Source organism: Euleptes europaea, chromosome 12, assembly GCF_029931775.1.
Source record: "Euleptes europaea isolate rEulEur1 chromosome 12, rEulEur1.hap1, whole genome shotgun sequence".
In the NCBI taxonomy this organism is placed as follows: domain Eukaryota; kingdom Metazoa; phylum Chordata; class Lepidosauria; order Squamata; family Sphaerodactylidae; genus Euleptes; species Euleptes europaea.
This window is the reverse complement of record NC_079323.1, coordinates 18,492,611-18,515,648: the sequence shown is the minus strand read 5'-3', so window position 1 is coordinate 18,515,648 and position 23,038 is coordinate 18,492,611. Positions and strand designations below refer to the sequence as shown.

The window sequence follows — 23,038 nt, the reverse complement described above, 5'->3', positions numbered from 1 at the left end:
GGCATAGCAACAACACAGAATAAGGTTGTGTGTGTGTAAAGTGCCGTCAAGTCGCAGCCGACTTATGGCGACCCCGTTTTGGGGGGTTTTCATGGCAAGAGACTAACAAAGGTGGTTTGCCAGTGCCTTCCTCTGCACAGCAACCCTGGACTTCCTTGGTGGTCTCCCATCCAAATACTAACCAGGGCTGACCCTGCTTAGCTTCTGAGATCTGACGAGATCAGGCTAGCCTGGGCCATCCAGGTCAGGGCTGAATAAGGTTAATTTATCTTTATTGTGCATGATGATGATGATAATAATAAAAAAGGAAATAAAATATCAGCTTCCTTAAGACAAAAAAAGAAGAAGGGGGAAAAAAGCCAACTTCTGCCCGCGCTCTTTGAACAGCGCTCTTCATTCAGCCGAGCGACGTCCATTCAAATGCAGCGCGGAGGCGTTGCCAAGGAAACGCAGAACGGCGCCCACCGTGGCGTAAAGAGCAGACGGGCGTGGGCGGAACAGCGTCCCGTGGCTTTGACGTCACTTCGGTCTTAGGCGTTGCGCAGGCGCCTTGGCGGGGAGAGGGGGCCAATAGGGGCGGGCTTGCTTGACGGCGGCAGCCAATCGCGCTCCTTCGGCCCCGAACAAGCATGGCGTCCGGGTTTGAGAGCGAGCGGCGTTTAGCGGCGCGGAAGGAAGAGAGGCGCCGCCAGCGTGAGGCGCTGCTGCAGCAGGTGACAGAGCCGGCCTGGCTTTTCGTCTCCCTCCCCCCCATTTTTGAGGAAGCCGAAGAGCTGGTGGAGGGGGTCTCCTCACCATAGGTCCCGAGGTCCTTTCAGTCCCCCCCCCCCTTCAGTGTGTAGGAATGGCTGCAAAAGAAACAGGTCCACTGAAGGAGTGTCCTTCGTTTCTGAACAGCAGTGCTCGGTTGTCATGGGATGCCTTTCTTTCTCTGAAGATAATTCACCGTGGGCAGCCGTGTGAGTCTGTCTGCAGTAGTAGAAAAGGGCCAGAGTCCAGCAGCACCTTAAAGACTAACAAGAATATTTTCTGGTAGGGTGTGAGCTTTCGTGAGCCACAGCTCACTTCGAAGAAAGCTCATACCCGGCCTTTGAAGAAAGCTCATACTGTCTGCAGTAGTAGAAAAGGGCCAGAGTCCAGTAGCACCTTAAAGACTAACAAGAATATTTTCTGGCAGCTTTCGTGAGCCACAGCTCACTTCTTCAGATACAGCTAGAATGTGAATCCATCTGTCTTTAAGTAGAGGAGAGTGAATTCAGACAAGCATTAGTAAGTAAATGTTGACAGTATGTCAATGTGAATAGCAGGCGTGATGGGATTAGGTGTGGTATGCAGAAGAGTCTGTGATGTCCAGGGGAGAGATGAGTGTGGAGAGAAACTGCTGAATTACAGTTGATATTCAAACGAAAGTCAATGCGTTTACCTGGGCTGAATAAAGACCTTGCATTCGTGGCTCATGACCAATGCTGATTTCTCCACCCCCGTCTCTCCCCTGGACATCACAGACTTTTCTGCAGACCACACCTAATCCCATCACGCCTGCTATTCACATTGACATACTGTTAACATTTACATACTAATGCTTGTCTGAATTCACTCTCCTCTACTTAAAGACAGATGGATTCACATTCTAGCTGTATCTGAAGAAGTGAGCTGTGGCTCACGAAAGCTCATACCCTACCAGAAAATATTCTTGTTAGTCTTTAAGGTGCTACTGGACTCTTGCCCTTTTCTTTCTCTAGGGGATCCCTCGAATTATAGGGCACGTTTCTGGGAACTGTGATTTCATGAACGGGCTGAGGCTCTCTAAGGTCACTTTGTTAGGGCTAACACCCTCCATGTACTAGCTGGAGATCTCCTGCTATTACCACTGATCTCCAGCCAATAGAGATCAGCTCACCTGGAGAAAATGGCCGCTTTGGCAATTGGACTCTATGGCATTGAAGTCCCTCCCCTGCCCCAACACCACCCTCCTCAGGCTCCGCCCCCAAAACCTCCCATCGGTGGCGAAGAGGGACCTGTCAACCCTACCACTTATGCATGGGAGGTTTTGCCTTGGATTTGCATTTCCCCCATCTGAATTCTCAAAACTCTGCATGGGGGGCTTATTTTTGAATTTTGAGAATTTGGATGGGGAAAAAAATGTGTATAGAGAGTGGCAAATCCAAGGCAAACCCTCCCATATATAAATGGAAGAATTTCATGCACCAAAATACAGTCCCCAGGGTTCTATGGGGGGAGGGGCAATTGCAAGGCAGGTAGGAAAATCTACCCCACATAGAGCATCAGGTAGAAAGGCCCATTGTCACCTTGTTTGCAGAGCATCTTCATGGATGCACCTGTTAGTCCTCAGCCCTGTTACATTCTGGTAATAAAGGTAGTTATTGTGGCAATGTTTGTGCTTTCAGTTCTGTCTGCTCTGTTTTAATGCCAGGGGTGACATGTATTTGTAGGAAATCGTTTGAACCCCTGATGAGTCCTCATGGCATATATGTGCAGTGGGAAGCAGCAGCCAGTAATGGCTTCTTGATGCGTACATATGTGTCGAAATGGACATAATTTATTGTTAATCGCTTGTGGCAGATTACATGTGCGATCAATTATTATTCTAATAATGGAAGTGGTGCTTGCCTATGGGAAGTGGCCCTTGTTTTTAATAAATGTGGCACCACATCCATAAGAACTCATTTATGTACTCAAGGTTCAAACTGAAGAGTAACTCTAGTTCTGCTTTCACAACTACTGAGAGATATCAGAGTTCCCACTTCATCTATAAGCATCCTTTGTGAAGACTCTTTCGCCTTCTTGACGATGAATATGGTAGTGTGGTTAAAATAAAATGCAAGCAGGATATTTCCTTACCATAGTTGTCCTTAAGTGGCAGAATGCAGAGAAAAATGGCTCTTGCACTTTTTATTTTTAGCACATTATCTCTTGTACAGTAGTAGCATACTAGCAGTAGAGATTATTGCAAATGGCCAAAGGTTGTTACAATTTTACTAAAAAATAATACATAAAATGCAAATGTTAACAAACGATAAAAACTAGTTGAAAGGAATGCCATTAAAATTTCCAGACCCTATAAGCACAATAAAAGCAACAACAGATTAAAATATCAGGTAGTAGTAAACAACCTCTCTGAAGTGCAGCCAGTTACCACTTACACCTGGTGGGGGGAAGGCTCCAGAAAACTAAACCATATTAAGTGACCTTGGGCATTATTATTATTATGGTTTATATAGTGCCATCACTACATGGTGCTTTAAGAAGAATGAGAAAACAGGTCCCTTGCCATCAAGCATGTTACAAGTTTGTGGGAAAATGAAAAGATATGCACTACATACCTTCCGATCAAACCTATACTTATTTTACTGGTTTAACAACAAAAAATGCATAATTTGTAATTTAGCATATAAAAAGGTACTATTGGTTATATTTACGAAGTTTGCAAGAATGAACGCCTGACAGTAATTTTGTTTAGAATTGTACTGTTGGTTTTCTGGAACAAAACTGAGTGTACTCAATGAAGGCAGCTGCAAAGGTAGCATTCTGTGCTACCTTTGCACATGTGAGTTTTTGAAATCTGAGTGGCAGAAAAAAATGAAAGTCGAAAATAGACAACACAGATTTTGTAGTAAAGAAAAAAGTGTATTAACTGTGTTATGGACGGATCACAGATCAGTCGAACAAAGGCAGCTAGTAGCAATCAGTTTATTCAGGATACATGACTGCAGTTCACGAAGAGAGAGCACCTTGTGCTTTCTCTGGAGCCTGTGACGCAGCACAGCTCAATTTATAGTCCCGACGCAACATGCCCTCTCTCCCCCTCTGGCCAATGGCAGGCCACGCGGAGGGGTTCTATTCTACCTATCACAACGCTGTTTTGTTTTTCTTCCTGGATACAAGATGGTTCCATTTTACTTACATGTCAACTTTACAACTTAAAATGGCGTTGTCTTCTTAAACTTATCTAACATTGTGGCATTTTTACAGCCAGTACACATAAATCCAATGTAAGTTCAAAATGTCTCTTCTTCCTTATCAACTGCATAGAAACAGTCTTGTATCATACGAAGGGTCCTGCTAGATCAGAGCAGTGGTCCATCTAGTCCAGCATCCTATCTTGTATGGCCTTAATAGGCCTAATTTATTTGGATAATGAGTTAAACTTTATTACCGTACATAGAAAAATAGTGTATGAAACACATTATAGCCTGCTAATGGCGAACAAAATTGGTCACATTTAAACAGTAAATATATGTGTGAAAGTATGTTGTATATGTGTCTACAATAAATGCATGAATTAGCATTTTCTATTATGTAGATTATCATACATAAAAATTATTAAACTACACATTTTGGGTGACAACTTGTCTTAAAAAAACCATTTAACTCATTCCAAAAGAGCAAATATTTCATTAAAGGTTTTTTCCCCAGTGCTTACTCCAAATTTCCAGTTTTTCTGTTGGAAAAATGTGTGTGCGTGTGTGTGGAGTTTAGGGGGATGGTTTCTTTCTGAATTTTTGAATGGGGGAGTTGTGCTTTCACATCTCTCGGTGTTTGTTTATTTCACTTCTGTATTTGTTTCTGCAACACTTGTGAATGGCAAAACATACCTTTCTCCTTGAGCCGTTTAGCTTCAGTAGGGAATGCGTATTAAGAGATCATGTTAAAGGTTTTGTGGGAAAATAGGATTTCTGTTGTAAGGGGAATTTTTACCTGGTTATACCTGCTTCTAAAAAACCAAGACAGGAAAATGCATCATGTTAATTACAAGCCGCTTGCTAAATGATTTGGATAACATGAATTTCCTCTGTGAACAAAATCAGTAAATGGGGAGAAATTTTACTTTTGGAAATATAATATAAATGAATAAGATGGATATGGGATTCTAGTCTGGTCTTTCTTGGAAAGCAGAGACCAGATAAGGTAAAATAAAATTGCTGTGTTATAACTGAAGATAAACCCTACAATCATTCTTGGTAGTGTTAATTGAATTGAAATTTGATACTGTTGCCTATCGATAGAAGGACCTGGTGTTCTATTATTAAGAAAGTAATCTCTTTCTAAGCGATGTACTCATCTTTTTTCCTTGTTTGCCTCCAGTATTCGCTTGATTACAAGACAATTGTGTGACAGAACAAATATAGCTAGTGTTATATTTGAAAGGGAAACTCTATCCAGTTGTTTCTATTCTGTGAGAGGTGTGTGTGGGGAGTAATTACAGTGAATACCACAGCTGGATGTAGTGGTCCTTTAATTTTGATTCCTTTGGGATGCTTTAGGCTAACATTTGATCTTTTGATGGTAATTAAATTGAATTTAGTACTAAACTATCCCTGAAGAAATTTGAATCTTGGTGGTAGGGGTAATAGTTCCAGTAACAAATCAGCGATAAAATGACTGCACAGTACAAAACTCGAGTCACCAACCGAGCAGGCGCCTCATACTTCTCATATTTTTATCTGGTTGTACAGCGTGATTCAATAAGACAAAAGTAATGCCTACTGAGGAATTACACAACTTTGAGGTTGACAAGGAAGAAATTGAAATTGTTCAAGGTTTTCTGTTCCTTGGCTCTGTCATCAACCAAAAGGGAGACTGGAATCAAGAAATCAGTACTGTTTTTAGACATAATGCTATTCCACACTTACTAGACTACAGTATAGTGTAAACATAACTTTTATATGCACTGGGAAACAAAAAATGTGTAACTTGCTTTATTGCAATATTCGCTTTATTGCTGCTGTCTGGAACCAAACCTGCAATATTCCCAAGGTATGCTTGTATGTTTTCCAGTCTCCACCAGTGGCAGCCAGTGAAGTGAAGCAAGCGTGGGGAGACACAACATTATAATGTCACAATATTAGGGGGTGTTATAGATGGTGAGATTAGGACATAGGGATGCTGTTTTCAGTGGCAGCCTTGTTTCTTTTGTAAGATGTGGTTGTGTCTTAACTGCAACGTATTTCTAGGTCTCTTTGTGCTAATGTGTTGTAGGTATGACAGCCGAAGCTTGGTAGATGTTCGAACACTTGAGCTTCATAACTGGTAAACGCAAGTGAAGGTGGCGTTGGGTCATTTATTGAGGGACACTGCAAAAATACACTGCTAAAGTTGTGGAGGTTTTTGAGATCTCCCAGTGCTAGTAGTCTTCTAGGTTTAGTAAAGGACAGTTTGGGAAAAAAAGTTCTCTCTCACTGAATGGAGAATAGTAGAATGTGTGTAAGGGAAATGCTTGGTTGTGTTTTGTTCATTGCCTTGTGACCGGTCATCAGAATGCAGATTAGTTTAATAGAATAGCAGGTTCTGGAAAACAGCTGTGGTGCCAAAGGGGATGTCAGAGGTGTATACCTGTTGGAGCTGTCAGCCTCTTTTAATGCTGGAACTAGTATTTTATTTTCAATATTTCATGTTGCAAGACATTGAGTTGAGCAAATACTTGTTCTGTTGGTATGATACTTTTGGAAAGAAAGGTGAAAACAAGCTTGCACTTTGAACAGTTATTTCATTAAAAATTAATGTGCTTTTTCTGGGCCTTCATGAGATGAATTTGGTTTGAAAGTCTGAGTAGGCCTGGCTTTAATCTGTGAAAACAGAGGTTAATTTACTACTTCATCTTATGGATGTTATTTGGAAGTAACTTCTTGAGCTCACTGGGAAGTATGCATAGGCTTGGTGCCTTAGCAATTGATCAGCATGAAAGATTATAGTTAGGTTATTGCTTGTATCTTGCCTTTATTTATTTAGAACTGAATTCCTGTAAACAGATAAATTAGTTTTATGTGTTCTCTTTCTTCTTTTAAAAAATGGAAATCCTAAAGCCAAATTACATCACTATGAATTCTTAAAAGATTGTGGCTAGCAATCCCAAACAATTATATATCCCCCTTTCACTCCCTTGTAAATGGCCAGGGCTTTCAGTATATGATTGCTGTTTGAGAAAATACGGTATCTTGGTAGGGCTGCCAGGGCTTCTGCCAGCAGCCCCTGTTATCTGCCACCAAGTAGTGGTGGGAGGGAAAAAATCAGCATTGTGTAAACTGCAGCATCACATCTGGAAAAACCCCCAGAAGTGATGTCAAGAAGAAGAGGAAGAAGAGTTGGTTTTTTATATGCTGACTTCTCTATCACTTAAGGAAGAATCAAACCGGCTTACAATAACCTTCCCTTCCACTTCCCACAACAGACACCCTATGAGGTAGGTGGGGCTGAGAGAGCTCAAAGAGAGCTGTGACTAGCCCAAGGCCACCCAGCTGGCTTCATGTGTAGGAGTGAGGAAAACCAACCCGGTTCATCAGATTAGTGTCCACTGCTCATGTGGAGGAGTGGGGAATCAAACCTGGTTCTCCAGATTAGAGTCCACCGCTCCAAACCACCACTCTTAACCACTACACCAGGTTGGCTCTCAAAAATGCCTCAAAACTGACAATTTCATTGACCCAAGAGGTGAAACTGACATACATGTATAATTTTGGTTGTTTAAAAAGCGTTAGAGACAAGGAGAGCACAACCTTCAGAAAGGTAAAAGTAAAGGCTGGAACATGGTCCATAAATGGCTTTGGTATAACATTATAACATTCAGCAGGATGGCCCAGGAAATGGTCCACTGCTCATGTGGAGGAGCGGGGAATCAAACCTGGTTCTCCACATGAGAAGTATCTCTAGGAACTGCTAGAAACTCTGTGGCTTTACCATAGAGTTTCTGACAATTCCTATAGCTACCCAGTGGCACACACACCGCCATGCACCCCCCGTGTCCCCGCCCCTGAAACTCCTGCCAATTGCCACGCATGGCCTAGCACTGTATATCTTGGTGCTTAAATTTCACTTGGCAAACATTAAAAGTTTAATTTGGGATAAATTATACTAGGCAATGAGTTTGGATTAAAAGAACTGAATTATTTGTGTACACTCAAACTTGTATTTCTCAAACAGTGCTCCCTCTCTCCATGCTGTGTGGCTAATCACTTGGAGAGGACTTTCAAAAGCAATTTATGACATGGCATGAGTGACGGTTCTCCAAAGAAAGAAATACTACTTGTTATCTCTCAGTTGTTTGGACTGTAGCCAATGGAATGGTTCCAATGTAATGCCAAACTTTGGCTAGGTGATACGCGAGTGGGTCTCAGGCTCTACGCGCCAATCCTTGCACCTTCCCACAATTCCCCATTGCAGGGAGATTGTAAGCCATGGGCTTGCTGGTTTGGACAGATGGCAGGCGGTGCTTTAGCAGCATCTAAGAAGAGTAGAGCTGAACATGTTCACAAGCCTCAGTTTGTTAATTTAACACCGAATCGTGACTTGGCGGTTATTGGATCTGAACTGAGCCAGTGTTGGTATATGCAGACAGAAGTGGCAGACTGCTTTATTATTCATTGGAATTAATTGACGGTTCTTTCTCTGTCTTTTGCCGCTTCTCTCATATGCGAGGGTTAGCATTGCTCTTGAGAATGTAGAGGAGGGACTCGTGGAAACTACCAAATCTCTCAGGATTGAAGTTTATAAAAAATGTTTCTGGTAGGTTTGTTGGAGCTATTGTTTAGGATTTAATAAACTGCAATATCTATGAAAGGCTGATAAAATGGTTCCTTTCTCTGAAATATCTTACAATGGAGGGTTTAAAAGGATTTTAAAAACGAATTCTTTTGTCTTCATCTTGGTTACATATCTTATCTTCACGTACTGTCTTGCTTTGCTGAAGTGTCTTTGGTTTATATTTCCCATTATAGAAAGGATTAGACAGTAGAATTTTGATAAAAAAGTAATGGCACATAAATTTCTGTATTTTATTTTTTGGGGCATAGTAGAAGGAGAGTTGGTTTTTATATGCCAGCTTTCTCTACCTTTGAAGGAGAATCAAACCGGCAGTCTCCTTCCCACAACACACACCTTGTGAGGTAGGTAAGGCTGGGAGAGCTCTAAGAGAACTGTGACTAGCCCAAGGTCACCCAGCAGGCTTCATGTGTAGGAGTGAGGCAACTGACCCGGCTCACCAGAATAGAATCCACCACTCAGGTGGAGAAGCGGGGAATCAAACCAGTTCTCCAGATTAGAGTCCACCGATCCTAACCACTACACCACGCTGGCTCACTACATAGTAGTATGGAACTTAGTGTGGGTTATTTCCTGCGATTCAGTGTAATATGGAATGAATTTGGTTTTTAAAAGGCTAAATGCATTTCTTGATATTTTTGTCCAATTTACGTATTTAGAATTTGTCAGACAGCTATGCTGTAATCTGTGATAGATGGAGTGAGCGAGTGAGCCCATGGGATTGCGTAGACAGCCTTGATTCTCATGAATTTCTGTGATACAGCCTAAGCTCACATCAGTTTGCAAGTCTGCTTATGAGCAGAAAATAACCTAAAACGGCGGGGCCAGCAGAGCAGGGGCCGTCATAACTCTGTGAGAACACCTCTGTAGCTGCCTATAAACGAATGGCTGCCATTTGTTGGTTCCTGGAGCAAACAAGTGTTGTTACATGGAAACTATTTATTTATTTATATTTTTATCCCACTTTTCCCTCAAAAGGGACTCAATGTGGCTTACCACCATAATTTTCCCCTACTACATTTTATCCTCACAACAGCCCTGTGTGGTAGGTTAGGCTGAAGGAGAGTGGTTGGCCCAAGTTCACCCAACAAGCTTCCGTGGACAGAGTCCATGGAGATTAGATCCTGTGCCTTCTAGATCCTAGCCCAACACTCTAACTGTTACACCATGTTGGTAGCGTTCTAAGTTTGAACGCTGCCCTGTCCTCATGATGCTGGGCAGTCCAGATCTTAAAAGAGGGATCCCACAGGATCATGCAGCGTGTCGCAGTGCTGCAAAGGAGGCACTGTGGAATATGTTTTCCCCCTCCTTTCTCCCCCTTTCCCAACCATGAAGATATGCATCTTGTTAATTATTGCACCAAAGTCAGTCGTATGCAAGACGTGTCTTAAGGTTATACTTTTAAGTATTGCTGGAAAGCTAAAAATATTTCAACTTGATAGTGAATGTGAGCTAGGTGGGAAGGCAAGCCGGGACTATGCGGGACTGGGCAGGCAGTACTTGCTAAAGAAATCTGTTTCCTCGTCAGAGACTAGGTAGATCCATGCTGTATAGCCAGAGTTTCAGGAAGTTTGTCTGTTTTTAAACAGAAACGGAGCATAAACCGTGCTCCATGTCTTTCCAGCCCTGATTGGCCAAGCTGGGAAGCACCAAATTAAAAATGCTGCTCCTCTGGCTGCCTGGGAGGGCGACACCAGACAGTGACGCACCAGAATAGCTCTTCGATCCGAAGGCATCTGTCTGCGCCCAAATGTTGCATATAATTTTGTTTGGGTTTGGGACGTTCACTGTGTATCTGAATGAAGCATGATTTGAACATGTGCATGTTGTATGTGCATATGTTAGCTGTTTTAAGCTAGGCTGCAATAAATCCCAGGCACCAGGTCGCCATGGCACCTAGACGTTTCATTGTGGTTTGTAGTGTTTTCAGCAATGATGTTATTGCAGCGTGTCTTGACCATTTTCAGTGGAAGTTCAAAGTTTATTTATCAGAATGTTTTGTTGCATGACATGATAATCAATGCACATGAATTTCCTGCCGTTGTATGTAAACTTAACTTATATGTTAAATCAAGCTTATACAGAGAGTCAGCGTGGTGTAGTGGTTAAGAGCGGTGGACTCTAATCTGGAGAACTACGTTTGATTCCCTACTCCTCTACATGAGCGGCGGACTATTGTGGTGAACCAGGTTGGTTTCTCCACTCCTACACATGAACCCAGCTGGGTGACGTTGGGCTAGTCACAGTTCTCTTAGAGCTCTGTCAGCCTCACCTACCTCACAAGGTGTCTGTTGTGGGGAGAGGAAGGGAAGGAGATTGTAAGTCAGTTTGATTCTCCTTAAAAGGTAGAGAAAATCGGCATATAAAAACAAACTCCTCCTCTTCCCTCCTTCTCCTTTTCCTCCTCCTAACTTTACATTATTCAGTGGTGATAGATGAATTCATTTCTTACCTAGTTGCTTTCTATACTGGGTCCAGTACTGATTTAAATTGAGTTTTTAAAACAGTAATATGATTACTGGAGAGAAGTCAAACTAGGGCTAGAGGGTACTTTTTGCTGAGATTATGACAAGGTTTACCCCATATTTACACACATGGCAACAGTTTTGTCATATCTTAAATAAAATTACAAAAAACTGTGAAGAGGTTAGGATTAGCTTTTTTAGCAATAGGTTTTTAGTAATAATTAGAAAATATGGTCATTAAAATCATGAAACCCTGAAGCCTGGCTCCTAAATTTTTGGTGTGGGCTTCCACCACCAGGAAAAAAATTGTCAAGGTCTTAATCATTTGACTTCCTAATGTGTTTGAAACAATCAGAGTTCAATGCAGCCAGGCCTCACAAGGCAAAAAAATCACAAGGAAGTATAAATAAAACTGCAAGGACAAAAGGAAAGTTAGTTGGATTTTTTGTGCTATTGAACAGTACTAATGAGCTCTTAGAATAAAATGCTTACCTGGTAAGGCTTGAAAAATGTGAAATGGTTTTGCTTGGTTTTTATAGCACGGGAAAGAAACCTGCAACTAGCAGGGGATTTAATTATAAAATGCAGAATGGAACAGAAAGATTGATGTCAGTAAGCTATGTGCGATTGTATGAGGCAAATGGAACCAGAGGTCACTGTCTGAAGCTGGACTTGAAAATCAGTCTGGGCAAAATTATTTGTTATTGTTAGGAAGGTTGAAATTGTAGAGACCTCCCATGTGGAGGGATGGAATATTATCATATAGGGATAGAAAGAAAATACTGTGTGCTTTCGGAGACAGAAATATCATGGGTATTATATAGTTCATGGCTGCAGTTGGTTTGGGGATTGTCTTTGGATGCTGCAGCTCATTTATTGGGAATGCTAGGCATTTATTTTCTCTGTCTACCCATGTAGGATCTTGCTGCCACCTCTAATCTGAAAAGTTGTTCTCTGTTGAGCTATTTTTGTTGTTAGTATTTCGTCATATTCTTATTCCTGATGTTAGCTTTTAGCAGCTACAAGAGTGAACAGCTCCATTTAGGCATTGCTGTTGGGCACAGAGAGGTGTTTCTCAAAAGCTGTCAACAGAGATCCTTTAAACAGCAATGTCAGCAAATAGGGCTTACACCTGGTATCTTCTGCCTGGAGACCAAGCCCAACAAGGAAAGGCTGAGGGACTAGATGGCCTCTATGGCCCATTCCAACTCTATGATTCTGTTCCTTGCATTGCATCAGGTTTGTGCTGCACAGGGTTAATTTGCACTTTTATGCTTTCAGTGCAAAGACCAGGGTCATCTCACAGTACTAATGCAATGACATCAGCTGTGAAGAAAAGAAGAGTTGGTTTTTATACCCCACTTTTCTCTACCTTTAGGAGTCTCAAAGTGGCTTACAATCACCTTACTTTCCTCTCCCCACAATTGGCACCTTGTGAGGTAGGTGGGGCTGAGAGAGTTCAGAGAGAACTGTGACTGGCCCAAGGTCACCCTGCAGGCTTCATATAAAGGAGCGGGGAATCAAACCCAGTCCGCCACCCTTAACCACTACACCATGCTGGCTTTTTGTACGGCTCTTACTTGATCCTAGACATCTGTTTCGCAGTGCAATGGTTCTTAGGATTGGACAGCTAACTTTTGTGAAAGGTTTTGTAAAATGTGAGGTGGTAATTCAGTAAGGTAGCATAATTTTATCATTCCCTGGTTGAGTGATCAAAGTGATGATCCCATAAGTTGTGTTTTGGCTGATACAACAGTTTTATAATTCTTGGTTTATGTTACAGAAAGAAAATTGTACTTCATGCTGGTAATCAAACTCTGTTCTTTGTATATTTGATGAAGTTCTTTACAGCTTATAAAAGCTTAGGCTCTAACAAATGTTGTGTTCTTTAAGGCAGTACATGGCTGCTTCTTGCAGGGTTTTGGGGGGAGGGGCAACAAAAGTATGACTACCAAGAGAATCTGTTCTTCTGAGGTTAAATATATGTCTTAATTTCCAGGACTTATTGCAGATTTAACTGAAATATTAAAGCACACTGTTAATTATTAACTTTAAAAAAAGAGCATGCTTACCCAGTGTAATGCATCATCGGACTGACGAAGTAACTTCTGAAGTCATGAAGCGTTATGTGCTTATCCACAATGAATATCCCTGGTAATAATTTATAAAGTACCTAAGGACTAAGCACTGAAGGAGGATTTTTATATAATAATTTATAAAGTACCTAAGGACTAAGCACTGAAGGAGGAGTGGAATATTTATGTGTACACTTGTACTGTCTTATAATTAATTTTCATCTTTGTTCTCTCCTCCGTCTTAGGCAAAAGCTGATTATGAAAAGGAAGAGCGATGCAAAGAACTGAAGCGACTGCGAGGGGAGGATACGTGGATGCTCAGCGATGTGAATGCACGTGTGGAGGAGCTGGAGAAGGTGATGTTTGTAGCATGACCTCATAAAAAACGGGCGCCTCAGCAGTGCCAAGGTGACCCTGATGTTAGCCTTGCAGTTGGTTTTGATGCACTTAAAAAACAACAACACATTTCTAGCCTTTTCACTGGCTCTAGGCAGGTAGCAGTAGTTAAAGAAAGAAGTATCAAACATCTTCTTAGCAGTCAGATTCCAGATAATTAATCAGCTATGCTAAAGCATAGACCAGGGGTCCCCAACCTTTTTGAGCCTGCGGGCACATCTGGAGTTCTGACACGGGATGGTGGTGGGCACAGCAACAAAAACTGGAGGCGGAGCCAGCCACAAAATGATTGCCACAGTTTAACGTCAGTAATATAGTGCAGAAGGAGCCCGTGGCGCAGAGTGGTAAGCTGCAGTACTGCAGTCAAAAGCTCTGCTCACGACCTGAGTTCGATCCCGATGGAAGTCGGTTTCAGGTAGCCGGCTCAAGGTTGACTCAGCCTTCCATCCTTTCAAGGTCAGTAAAATGAGTACCCAGCTTGCTGGGGGTAAAGGGAAGATGACTGGGGAAGGCACTGGCAAACCACCTCGCTAACAAAGTCTGCCTAGTAAATGTCAGGATGTGACGTCACCCCGTGGGTCAGGAATGATCTGGTGCTTGCACAGGGGACTACCTTTATCTAATACACTGCAGACCATTTGTGCTGTGGTGGCAGCGGCTGCCAAAGCAACATTAAAAAAATGCACAGCCAATCAAATCTCCATTAATCAATCAGAAACCTTCCTTAAAAAAACACTTGGTGGGCCAGTGGGTGCCATGGTGCCCACAGGTATCACATTGGGACCCCTGCCATAGGCTGTAGTAAGACCCATAGCAGCTACCAGTTATAATTCCTGCCAATCCCTCATTCCATTTTATGGGGATTCGTTTACCTGCATGCCCTGCTGTGGCCTACATGTTACCACTAGGGGCGCCATCGGGCACATGTTGTCCTTGACTTACTGATTTTATAGGGCAGGTTTTAATCATTGCTTTTAAAATGTTTTTATTCTGGTTTATTGTATAGTATATTATTATGTGAGCCGCTCTGAGCCCGGCTTTTGCTGGGGAGGGTGGGGTAGAAATGTAATAAAACTAATCCAGGCCTCCAAAGTCCTGTTCGAATAAAAAGAGTCTCCTTGGGGGAAATTTTCAGGATCAAGCTGTGATGGTTGTTTAGAGGAGAGGGAGTTGCATAGTGATGGGGCATCTGCCCCAGATCTGCTTTGCAAATCGATGTTGAAAGGTAATCTATACATTTATCAAATAAATAATAAAATGTGGCATTGGCGTCAAAGCTGGATCCCAGTCCAAATAGTTAATGCAGAGACGCCAGTTTTAAATTAGTGTCGTATGAAAACTGGTTTAAAGAGTCTAAACACATGCAGCCTGAATAGTTTGTAAGGAAAACGATACATGTAAGTGGAACAGTGCTAATAGCTTTGATTGGTGCTTTGGCGCTTTGATGGCACAATTAATCAGGTAAGCCTTCAGTCGCTGATCCCCTGTGATTGAATTGGGCCCCCTGGTAAGTCACAGTGATGACAATCTGCAAAGGCTGATTTGGGGCTCTTGAAGGACCTTTTGCTCTCCAGGCTCCCTCTTTTCTGGATGAAATTCGACGAGGAAGACATTTTGCTTTGCTTTCCTTTAATATCTAAAGCTAACATCCGGTGTGGGAAGGATGCATTAAGAGACCGAGTTGTCCTATAAAATTGGTTTTTCAGGCCATATTGGTTAATTGCTATTATATGGAATGTTCTGTGTTCTTGGGTTTGTTGGAGAGAGTAGGGAACTCTTTGAAAGGAGCTATAGTTGTTTCTTTGATAAATGATCACCCTTAGTAGCGGTTGAACCCTTTTCTTCAAGATACAAAAGAGCATTTTTAGTGACTATTTTCGGCATGAATTCAGATTTAAACAAGTGACTGGTTATAACCCAGATTGTTAATCAACTGAAAAATCTTTAACTGGTTGTGAATCACAATACCCATCTCCCTTTTAAGCATATTCTTATTTTCTGTTGTTCTGGGACTTAAATATCTTTCTGCCCAAATTCTTTATAAAACATTTTTTGTCATCGTTCTGTCCAGGAGCACTTGGCGTGATGTACAATTCAATGCAACATGAACAGTGCAGTCCTGAGCAGAGTTATACCCTCCTAAGTCCATTGAAGTCAGTGGTTTTAGGGGAGTGTAACTCTACCTAGGACTGCACTGTAAAACAGCAATCCAGGGTGTGTTGAGGCCTTTGATGTTCAGGAGAAAGGTGGGCATATAAATACTTCAAATAAATAAATGAAATAAATCTAAATGAGAGAAATCACAGTAGCAATGGAGGACTGATATCACGGTTAAGCTGATGTTCAATATCACTAGTTTAAAAACAGTGAGAGGGCATGTGCCTTCCTGTACTGACCTGACACATTGATATAAATGTTTCTTTATGTAGGAACATTCTGTTACCAAAAAGAAGAAAAAGGAGAAGCACTCGAAAAAATCCAAAAAAGAAAAGAAGCATAAAGCCGAAAAAAACGACGATTCATTCGATAGTCCTGTAAGTTGCTGTCTGAGATCCCAGATAGTAGAAGGCTGTTGCCAACAATATTTGGGGCTGTAATTATATGATACTAAAAAGTTCATTGTTTGCAGCCCCAGAACCATCTGGCTGTCCTCGACCAGGGACAGGGCTTTTTCGGCTCTGGCCCCAGCCTGGTGAAACTCTGTCGAATGAGACCCATACCCTGAGGGACTTGGCTCAGTTCCGCAGGACATGTAAGAGGGAGTTGTTCTGCCAGGCATATGCTTGAGGACAGTGACTGTTATATGGATTGGCTGGCCTCCCTGCCCCCACCCCGTTCCCTATTTGTTTTTCTTTCCCTCCCTTTTCTTTTTAAAAAATTCTTCCCTTCTCTTTTCTCTTGTTCCTTCTCCATCCCCATTGCCATTGCCTTTTCCCTGGGCCGGTGGACCTCTTGGAGGTTTTGGCCTCTTCACATCTCCTCTTCACATCTCCGTCTCTCGCCAGCCTCCTTAACGAGGACATTTTATAGGAGCTAGTTAGTGAGGTAGGGCACCATATAAATTTAAATTGGGTCTAGTTTTAAGCTTTTATTTGTGGGTTTTAATGTTGATGGACAAGGAAATTGACTGCCTGTCTGATGCAGCGTCACACTTAAACACCCAATCACGAATGTTGGTACCTGCCATGGGGACACCCTGGGTGTCATCCAATATGGAGTAGCAATGCAAGATGTTGTTATAGCAGGCTAACTGGGAAGCATCATTTTGCATCATCTTGTTAAAACATTGCCTGCGGTGTAGATTGGTGGTACTGCTTTGCTTTCTCCAAAATCTTAAAAGAGCTATGTGTACATGGGCCCTAATTTTGGGCAAACCGAGTTCTGCTCGCATCAAGGCTGTAGGGGTAAAGCTAGAATTCTCTTTAAAAGAAGATTTTGGATAGATTCCAGCAAGCATTCCAACACCAAACTTCTACGCCATATAAGAGTTGGGGAAATGCCTTACTCTGATATAGTTTCAGAGCTGGATCAATCAGGAAACCTCCTTTCATGTAGAAAAATTTCAGAATAGCCTTTACAGATCTTAAGACTATAGACCTAGTAATTGCCAAATGAGCCCTCCAAGTTAAAATTTCACTGAAGGTTACCTCTAGGTATTTAAAGGTGCTGTGTTGATCTACAGGGATTCCATCTATAGTTCACTTAAACTTGCAAGGCCTTTTCCTCAAGACCATCACTTTGGTCTTGGCATATTTAAGGCCTCCTTCTTACAGTTTATGCAACAGCCTTCTAAGAGCTATATGTGTAAGGGAGACCAGAACCATATCATCAGTGTATAAAAGGTCTGATATTTTCTGAGAACCTAGAGAGGGAGAAACAAATTCAGAGCCGGATAGCTTCGGGATGATGTCGGTTAGATATAAATTAAACAGCAGGGGGGCTAAAACACACCCCTGCTTTACTCCTCTAGTAATTGGGATTTCTTCCATTAAAGAACCTGAGGTGCCCACCCTAATTTTTGCAGAGATGTTCGTGTGTAGTTCCTGTTAGGGCTGTCAAAAAAAAAATTCAGTACAGTTCGGATTCGGTTGAATTTGGCCCTTGTGGGTTCGGTACGTGCCGAAGTCCGAACTCCCCCACTTCGGATCCGTTCAATTCGGCGGGAATTCAAAGTTCGGAAAAAAAATTCGGCTGAATAAAGCCATTAAAAACACAATCGCGCCTTTCCGCGGCTCTGGGGGAGGGCATTTTTGGGCTTAGAGGTCCCAAACTTTCAGCAGAGCTTCAAAGGACGTATATTGAAAGACTCCCCAAGTTTTGTAAAGATTGGGTCAGGGGGGGCTGAGATATGGGCCCTGAAAGGGGTCCCCCCCACCCTTAATGTGCATCTCTCAGCAGAGCTTGCCGCCCATGCACAAAGCTCCCAGCCCCGACAAACAGCTGATGAGAGCAAGGGTGGGGCAGGTGCTAAGAACTTTGCAAAGCAACACAACTGAAAAGCAACACCTTTGCAAACATGCAAAGGGCCGGGCAGGTGTGAAGAATTTTGCAAAACAATACAACTGCAAAGCAACACAAGCACGCAATGCAACATCTTTGCAACAGTGCAAAGCAACACCTGACACCTGGGAGTTTGCATACCATGGAAAGGGACAGAGGCAGCTAGCTATGCATAATGAGCAGGAGGGGGTGGAATTTCTCCTTTTGCATTGGACTTGGGACCAGGCAGATGCATTCTTTAAGTCATCATTTGAAAACCAGTTTTGAGCAAGCATCAAAATAACCTAACTGATCTTATGAATGAGGAAAAACCTGAAGAATAAAAATGAAGCCCCCCCCTCAAACCAGGGAGAGAGAGACTGGAGGGGGAACCCACACCCCAGGCAGAACCGGCAAAAGCCCCCTTTGGCTTCCCCCCCCCACCCACAGAAACTGCTCCCTCCCCACACACACACACACACATACTCTGCTTCCCCCCCCACACACACAGAAAAGAAAAATTATAGATTAAAGCCCCCAAAGGGGTCTTACTGTGGCTGTCTTCTGTTCCAGCAGGAGGGGCTGGGAGGCTGGGTAATCCAATATGATTCCATTTGTATCCAATATAAGATCCATATGTATGCATCTCTCGAGGGTGATCCATTCATCCCAATAGGGAAAAGGGGAAAGCCCATATCTCGGGGGCCCCTGACCCAATGTTTACAAAACTTGGGTGGTCTCTTAAAAAGCCTTGTCTGAAGCTCCGTTGAAAGTTTGGGGTCGGCACACCCAAAAATGCGCCCCGTGCAGCCACGGAAAGAGAAAAGGGGGGGGGGAGCCGATATTTCTGCCCCCACTGAACCCATCTTTACAAAACTTGGGTGGTCTCTTACGAGGGATTTTCTGAAGCTATGATAAAAGTTTGGGGGCTGCACCCCCAAAAAAGCGCCCCCTGCAGCCACGAAAATGGAAAAGGGGGGAGAGGAAAAAGGGGTGGAGCCCATATCTTGGGACCCCCTGACCCAATGTTTACAAAATTTGGGGGGTATCTTAAGAAGCCTTGTCTGATGCTCCGCTGAAAGTTTGGGGTCGGCACACCCAAAAATGCGCCCTCTGCAGCCATGGAAAGAAAAAGGGGGGAGCCCATATCTCGGGACCCCCTGACCCAATGTTTACAAAACTTGGGTGGTCTCTTAAGAAAACTTGTCTGAATATCCCCTGAAAGTTTGGGGTCGGTACCCCAAAAAATGCGCCCCCTGCAGCCACGGAAAGGAGCGAATGTGCACAAGCACCCCCTCACACACACGAGGATTTCCCTCTCTATCTCTTTCCCCGGCCGGCCGCACATCAGCTGATTCCTCCAGTACTCGATCCTGACTGATTGGCCAGAAGAAGACCCAGCTTGGCCACCGATTGGCCGGGGGAGGAGAATGCTGCTTACTGAAGGTTATGCTGCTTACTGACGGCCCCGAATTGGCCGAATTTATTCGCGAACTCGCGAACTCGCTGAATTCAGCCCCCCCGGTTGCCCGCCAGTTTTGAGTTCGGTTCCTCCCGAACTAAAAACCGCCGAATCAAGGGAAATTCGGCTGATTTTCAGTTCGGGCCGAACCGAATTGACAGCCCTAGTTCCTGTAGCAGAAATAATAGGCATTTATATGTGTTTGTGTCAACCAACTTCGTCCAAAGGCATTCTTTATCAATAGAGTCAAAGGCAGCTGTCAGATCTACAAAGGCCACATACAAGGATTTAGTGGGTCCCTTGGTACTTTGAAAGGCTAGTTGGTAAAGAATTTGACAGTGATCAATAGTACATTGCCCTTTTCTAAAACTTGCTTGCTTAGGATGAATAACATGGTTGGAAGCCTCTCAATCCTCCAACTTGCTTAGAAGGAATTTTCTATACAGTTTGGCAGCTATGTAGAGCAGGCTTATTGGATGATAGTTCTGAGGGTCTGCTTTACTTCCCCTTTTACACACAGGGGCTACAATATTCAATTTCTACCCTATGGGGATAACACTTGTTGAATTTACCTGGGTGAATAGCTTAGCTAAAAGAGGAGGTGCCCACCAGTATTTGGGTGGGAGACCTCCAAGGAATACCAGGGGCGTGATGCGGAGGCTGGCAATGGAAAACCACCTCTGAATGTCTCTTGCCTTGAAAACCCTATGGGGGGTCATCATAAGTCAGCTGTGACTGGATGGCAAAAAGAAAGGTGCTACTGGTAATTGTGTTTCTAAAGATGATGGTTGTGCATGCTTAATGTGTACAGTTGCTGCTGCAGTATGTTCTTAAGCCGTTTGAAGCCAAAAGCTTAGATCCAGTCGACCAGTTTCTTGTGTGTACAAATGCCATTTGCAGGTTGGAAGAAGAAGCTTCCTCTCTGTTTCAATCAAACACATCAAGAGTGACCAGCGCAGTTGATTCGATAGATTAATAGAAAGTAGTATCAGTGGCTAGTAATGCTGCTTCTCTCTACAGCAGAAGGTTGGCATCAATTTCCTCGCCAGGTTCCTCTCCTGAGAAATGTCCTGCAGTACGCTCAACACAGATGTCGCTTGCATTATCGCGGGCTTGATTCTCTTCCCGCGGCTGTACTGGCAGTGCGGCTCAAGGGCCATCGCAGAACAGTGGAGCACGTGCCGTGAATTTGTGAGTGGCCAGGTTCAGCTCCTGGCTTCTCTGGTTTTAAAAGATCTCTGGTTGCAGGGCCAGGAAAAAGCTCTGCCTGTCAGAATAGATAAAGCTAGGCTACACTAGCTTGGCTCTGCAGAAGGCAGCTCCTTCTGTTTGAGAGCTAGGATATTTTCTGCTGGTTTGTGAGCTTGATTCCGCCTGTCCTCATTTCAGTGTTTGGGTTATTACTGTAGCAAAATTGGAGTCTTCTGCCGGCAACTTGATTAGTTCCTCCTCGCTGAATGCCTCGTTAAATGTCCCCCCCTTAAAAAAACATGGTAGGTGAGATTTGTGATTACTGTCACTCCTGTATTCCCATTTTGAATTTTTTATAAGACCAAATAAAATAACAAATTTGCAGAAGTCATCTGGCCCCGGCTTGATCTTCGTAAGACCTTGGCTTTCATTTAAAGTGGTCATTTTTGTACAAGTTTTTGAAGACGAAGAGTTGGTTTTTATATGCCGACTTTCTCTACCAGTTAAGGAAGAATCAAACCGGCTTACAATCACCTTCCCCTCCCCACAACAGACACCCTGTGAGGTAGGTGGGGCCAAGAGAGCTGGGCCTAGCCCAAGGTCACCCAGTTGGCTTCATGTGTAGGAGTGGGGAATCAAACCTGGTTCTCCGGATTAGAGTCTACCACTCCAAACCACTGCTCGTAACCACTACACCATGCTGGCTCACTTTAAGAAGCATGGTTGTGAGTGTGGTGATCTTGTAAACCAGTATGGTGTAGTGTTTAAGAGTGGCGGGCTCTAATCTGGAGAACTGGGTTTGTTTCCCCACTCCTTCATATGAAGCCTGCTAGGTGACCTTGGGCCAACTCTTCTTAAAATATGGCTTGTTAAAACATTGAAACAACTTTATATAGTGTCATATTGTCATGTGAGAAATATCCAAATGAGCCCATTGGTTCTCAGGTATCCTTCCCCTGGGTGAAAATTGCTTTCATAAATCTAAAATGCAACCTTCCCTGATTTGCATAATTTTAATCTGATTTGCATAATTTTAATTTAGTCTTCTTCCTGTAAATACAGGTAAAGGGGTCTTTGCTGCAGTCCACATCACACTATTGTTTTAAAAATGTTTAATTTAATATTTATTTACTTTCTCACTGAGACTCAAGGCAGATTAACCAGTATAAGTCAGTATAGTCAACAGGATGGCAGACCCAATAAAAATTTAGTAGGATTTGAATTGCAGAAATCTGGAACCAAGTAGATATCTGAACAGAACTGAAATGCCTAAATCTCTTCCATCCTTCATTCTTCCTTCTTGACAAAAAATAGCTTTCTGGTATCTGACTTTATTTTTGCTGATGTGGATTCGAAAATCCTATGTTATTAAACAGCTGGACTTAAAAGGCACAAAGAAGAGTAGTTTTATCATTTTATCATGAGGGAAAAAACTTGTCTTCCTAGGATTCTTCAGAAGAATGGGTGGAGGCTTCTGTTTCAGACTCTTCTAGCACAGAAAAAGCTTGGACCGTAAAGAAAGAACAGCCCGGCACTATAGAAAGCCCAGCAACAGTTCAGGTAAAAGTCATTATCGTTTTGAAGTATAACTGAGTTTTGTGTAATATGCATTTTTCATTTTTTAGTGTTTTGTTATTTAGCATTTACATAGTTCTAGTGAATGTTCAAAATGTTTCCAACTGATTCTTGCAGCCATGTAGATTTGATTTGTTGTTGTTGGGGGTGGGAGAGTTGAAGCTCAGAGAAAGTGACTTGCCTGGTGACCTAGGACTTCCTGACTTCGCTACTCATTTCCTTAGCCACTGTCCCACACTGTTTGTTTTTGAATAGTCCATTCTGGATTTAGTACATTCTGAAATGTATTTGGATCTAGAAGTGCTCTACCCCTTTGCGGGAGGTGTCCTTTCACGATCAGGAATGGTCAGAACTCTTTCGTATTGAGCTCATGGAATAGGCTTTAAATTTTGAATGAAAATAACCTCTCTCCTAATTTGGCGAAAGCTCCGCTGGCTGAGCAGGACTACCGTGTCATGCAAATAAAGATCTGGTAGCGTAGCCTAATTTGCAGCAGTATGATCCAGCCAAAAGTAAGCACTTCATTGTTGCAATCAGGATTTAACCATTGTTCTGTGTTGTTGGTGAAGACTTTAGGCACAAAAGCCATTATCTTTTGCTAGAGTGCTCCTATTATGGGTGGTGGCCTTTAACGTGAGGCACGGTTCCTCTCCCAACTATGCTGTGTGCTGTTCTACTCTTTCTGTGGATTCTGTGTATTACCCACCGTTTCATTTTGCTGACGTACCCTTGGGGAATGGAATATGACAGAGACAGCATGAGGGAAGTGGGAAAATGCTCTGTGCCAATTAATCGGCCCAATTAAAACAGAATTTGGATTCTTGACAAAGCATCGAGAA

At 42.9% G+C, this 23,038-nt stretch overlaps 1 protein-coding gene across 1 annotated transcript in view; it reads left to right on the top strand.

The window, feature by feature from the left end:
* Positions 1-604: 604 nt before the first annotated feature.
* CWF19L2 (CWF19 like cell cycle control factor 2) overlaps positions 605-23,038 on the top strand; it is a 104,805-nt gene continuing 82,371 nt past the window's right edge. Inside the window, exons 1-5 of the mRNA XM_056858128.1 lie at positions 605-713; positions 13,342-13,452; positions 15,922-16,026; positions 21,795-21,797; positions 22,071-22,184. Coding sequence (XP_056714106.1) covers positions 630-713; positions 13,342-13,452; positions 15,922-16,026; positions 21,795-21,797; positions 22,071-22,184 — 417 coding nt within the window. The 5' untranslated portion in view covers positions 605-629. The remainder of the gene's footprint in view (positions 714-13,341; positions 13,453-15,921; positions 16,027-21,794; positions 21,798-22,070; positions 22,185-23,038) is intronic.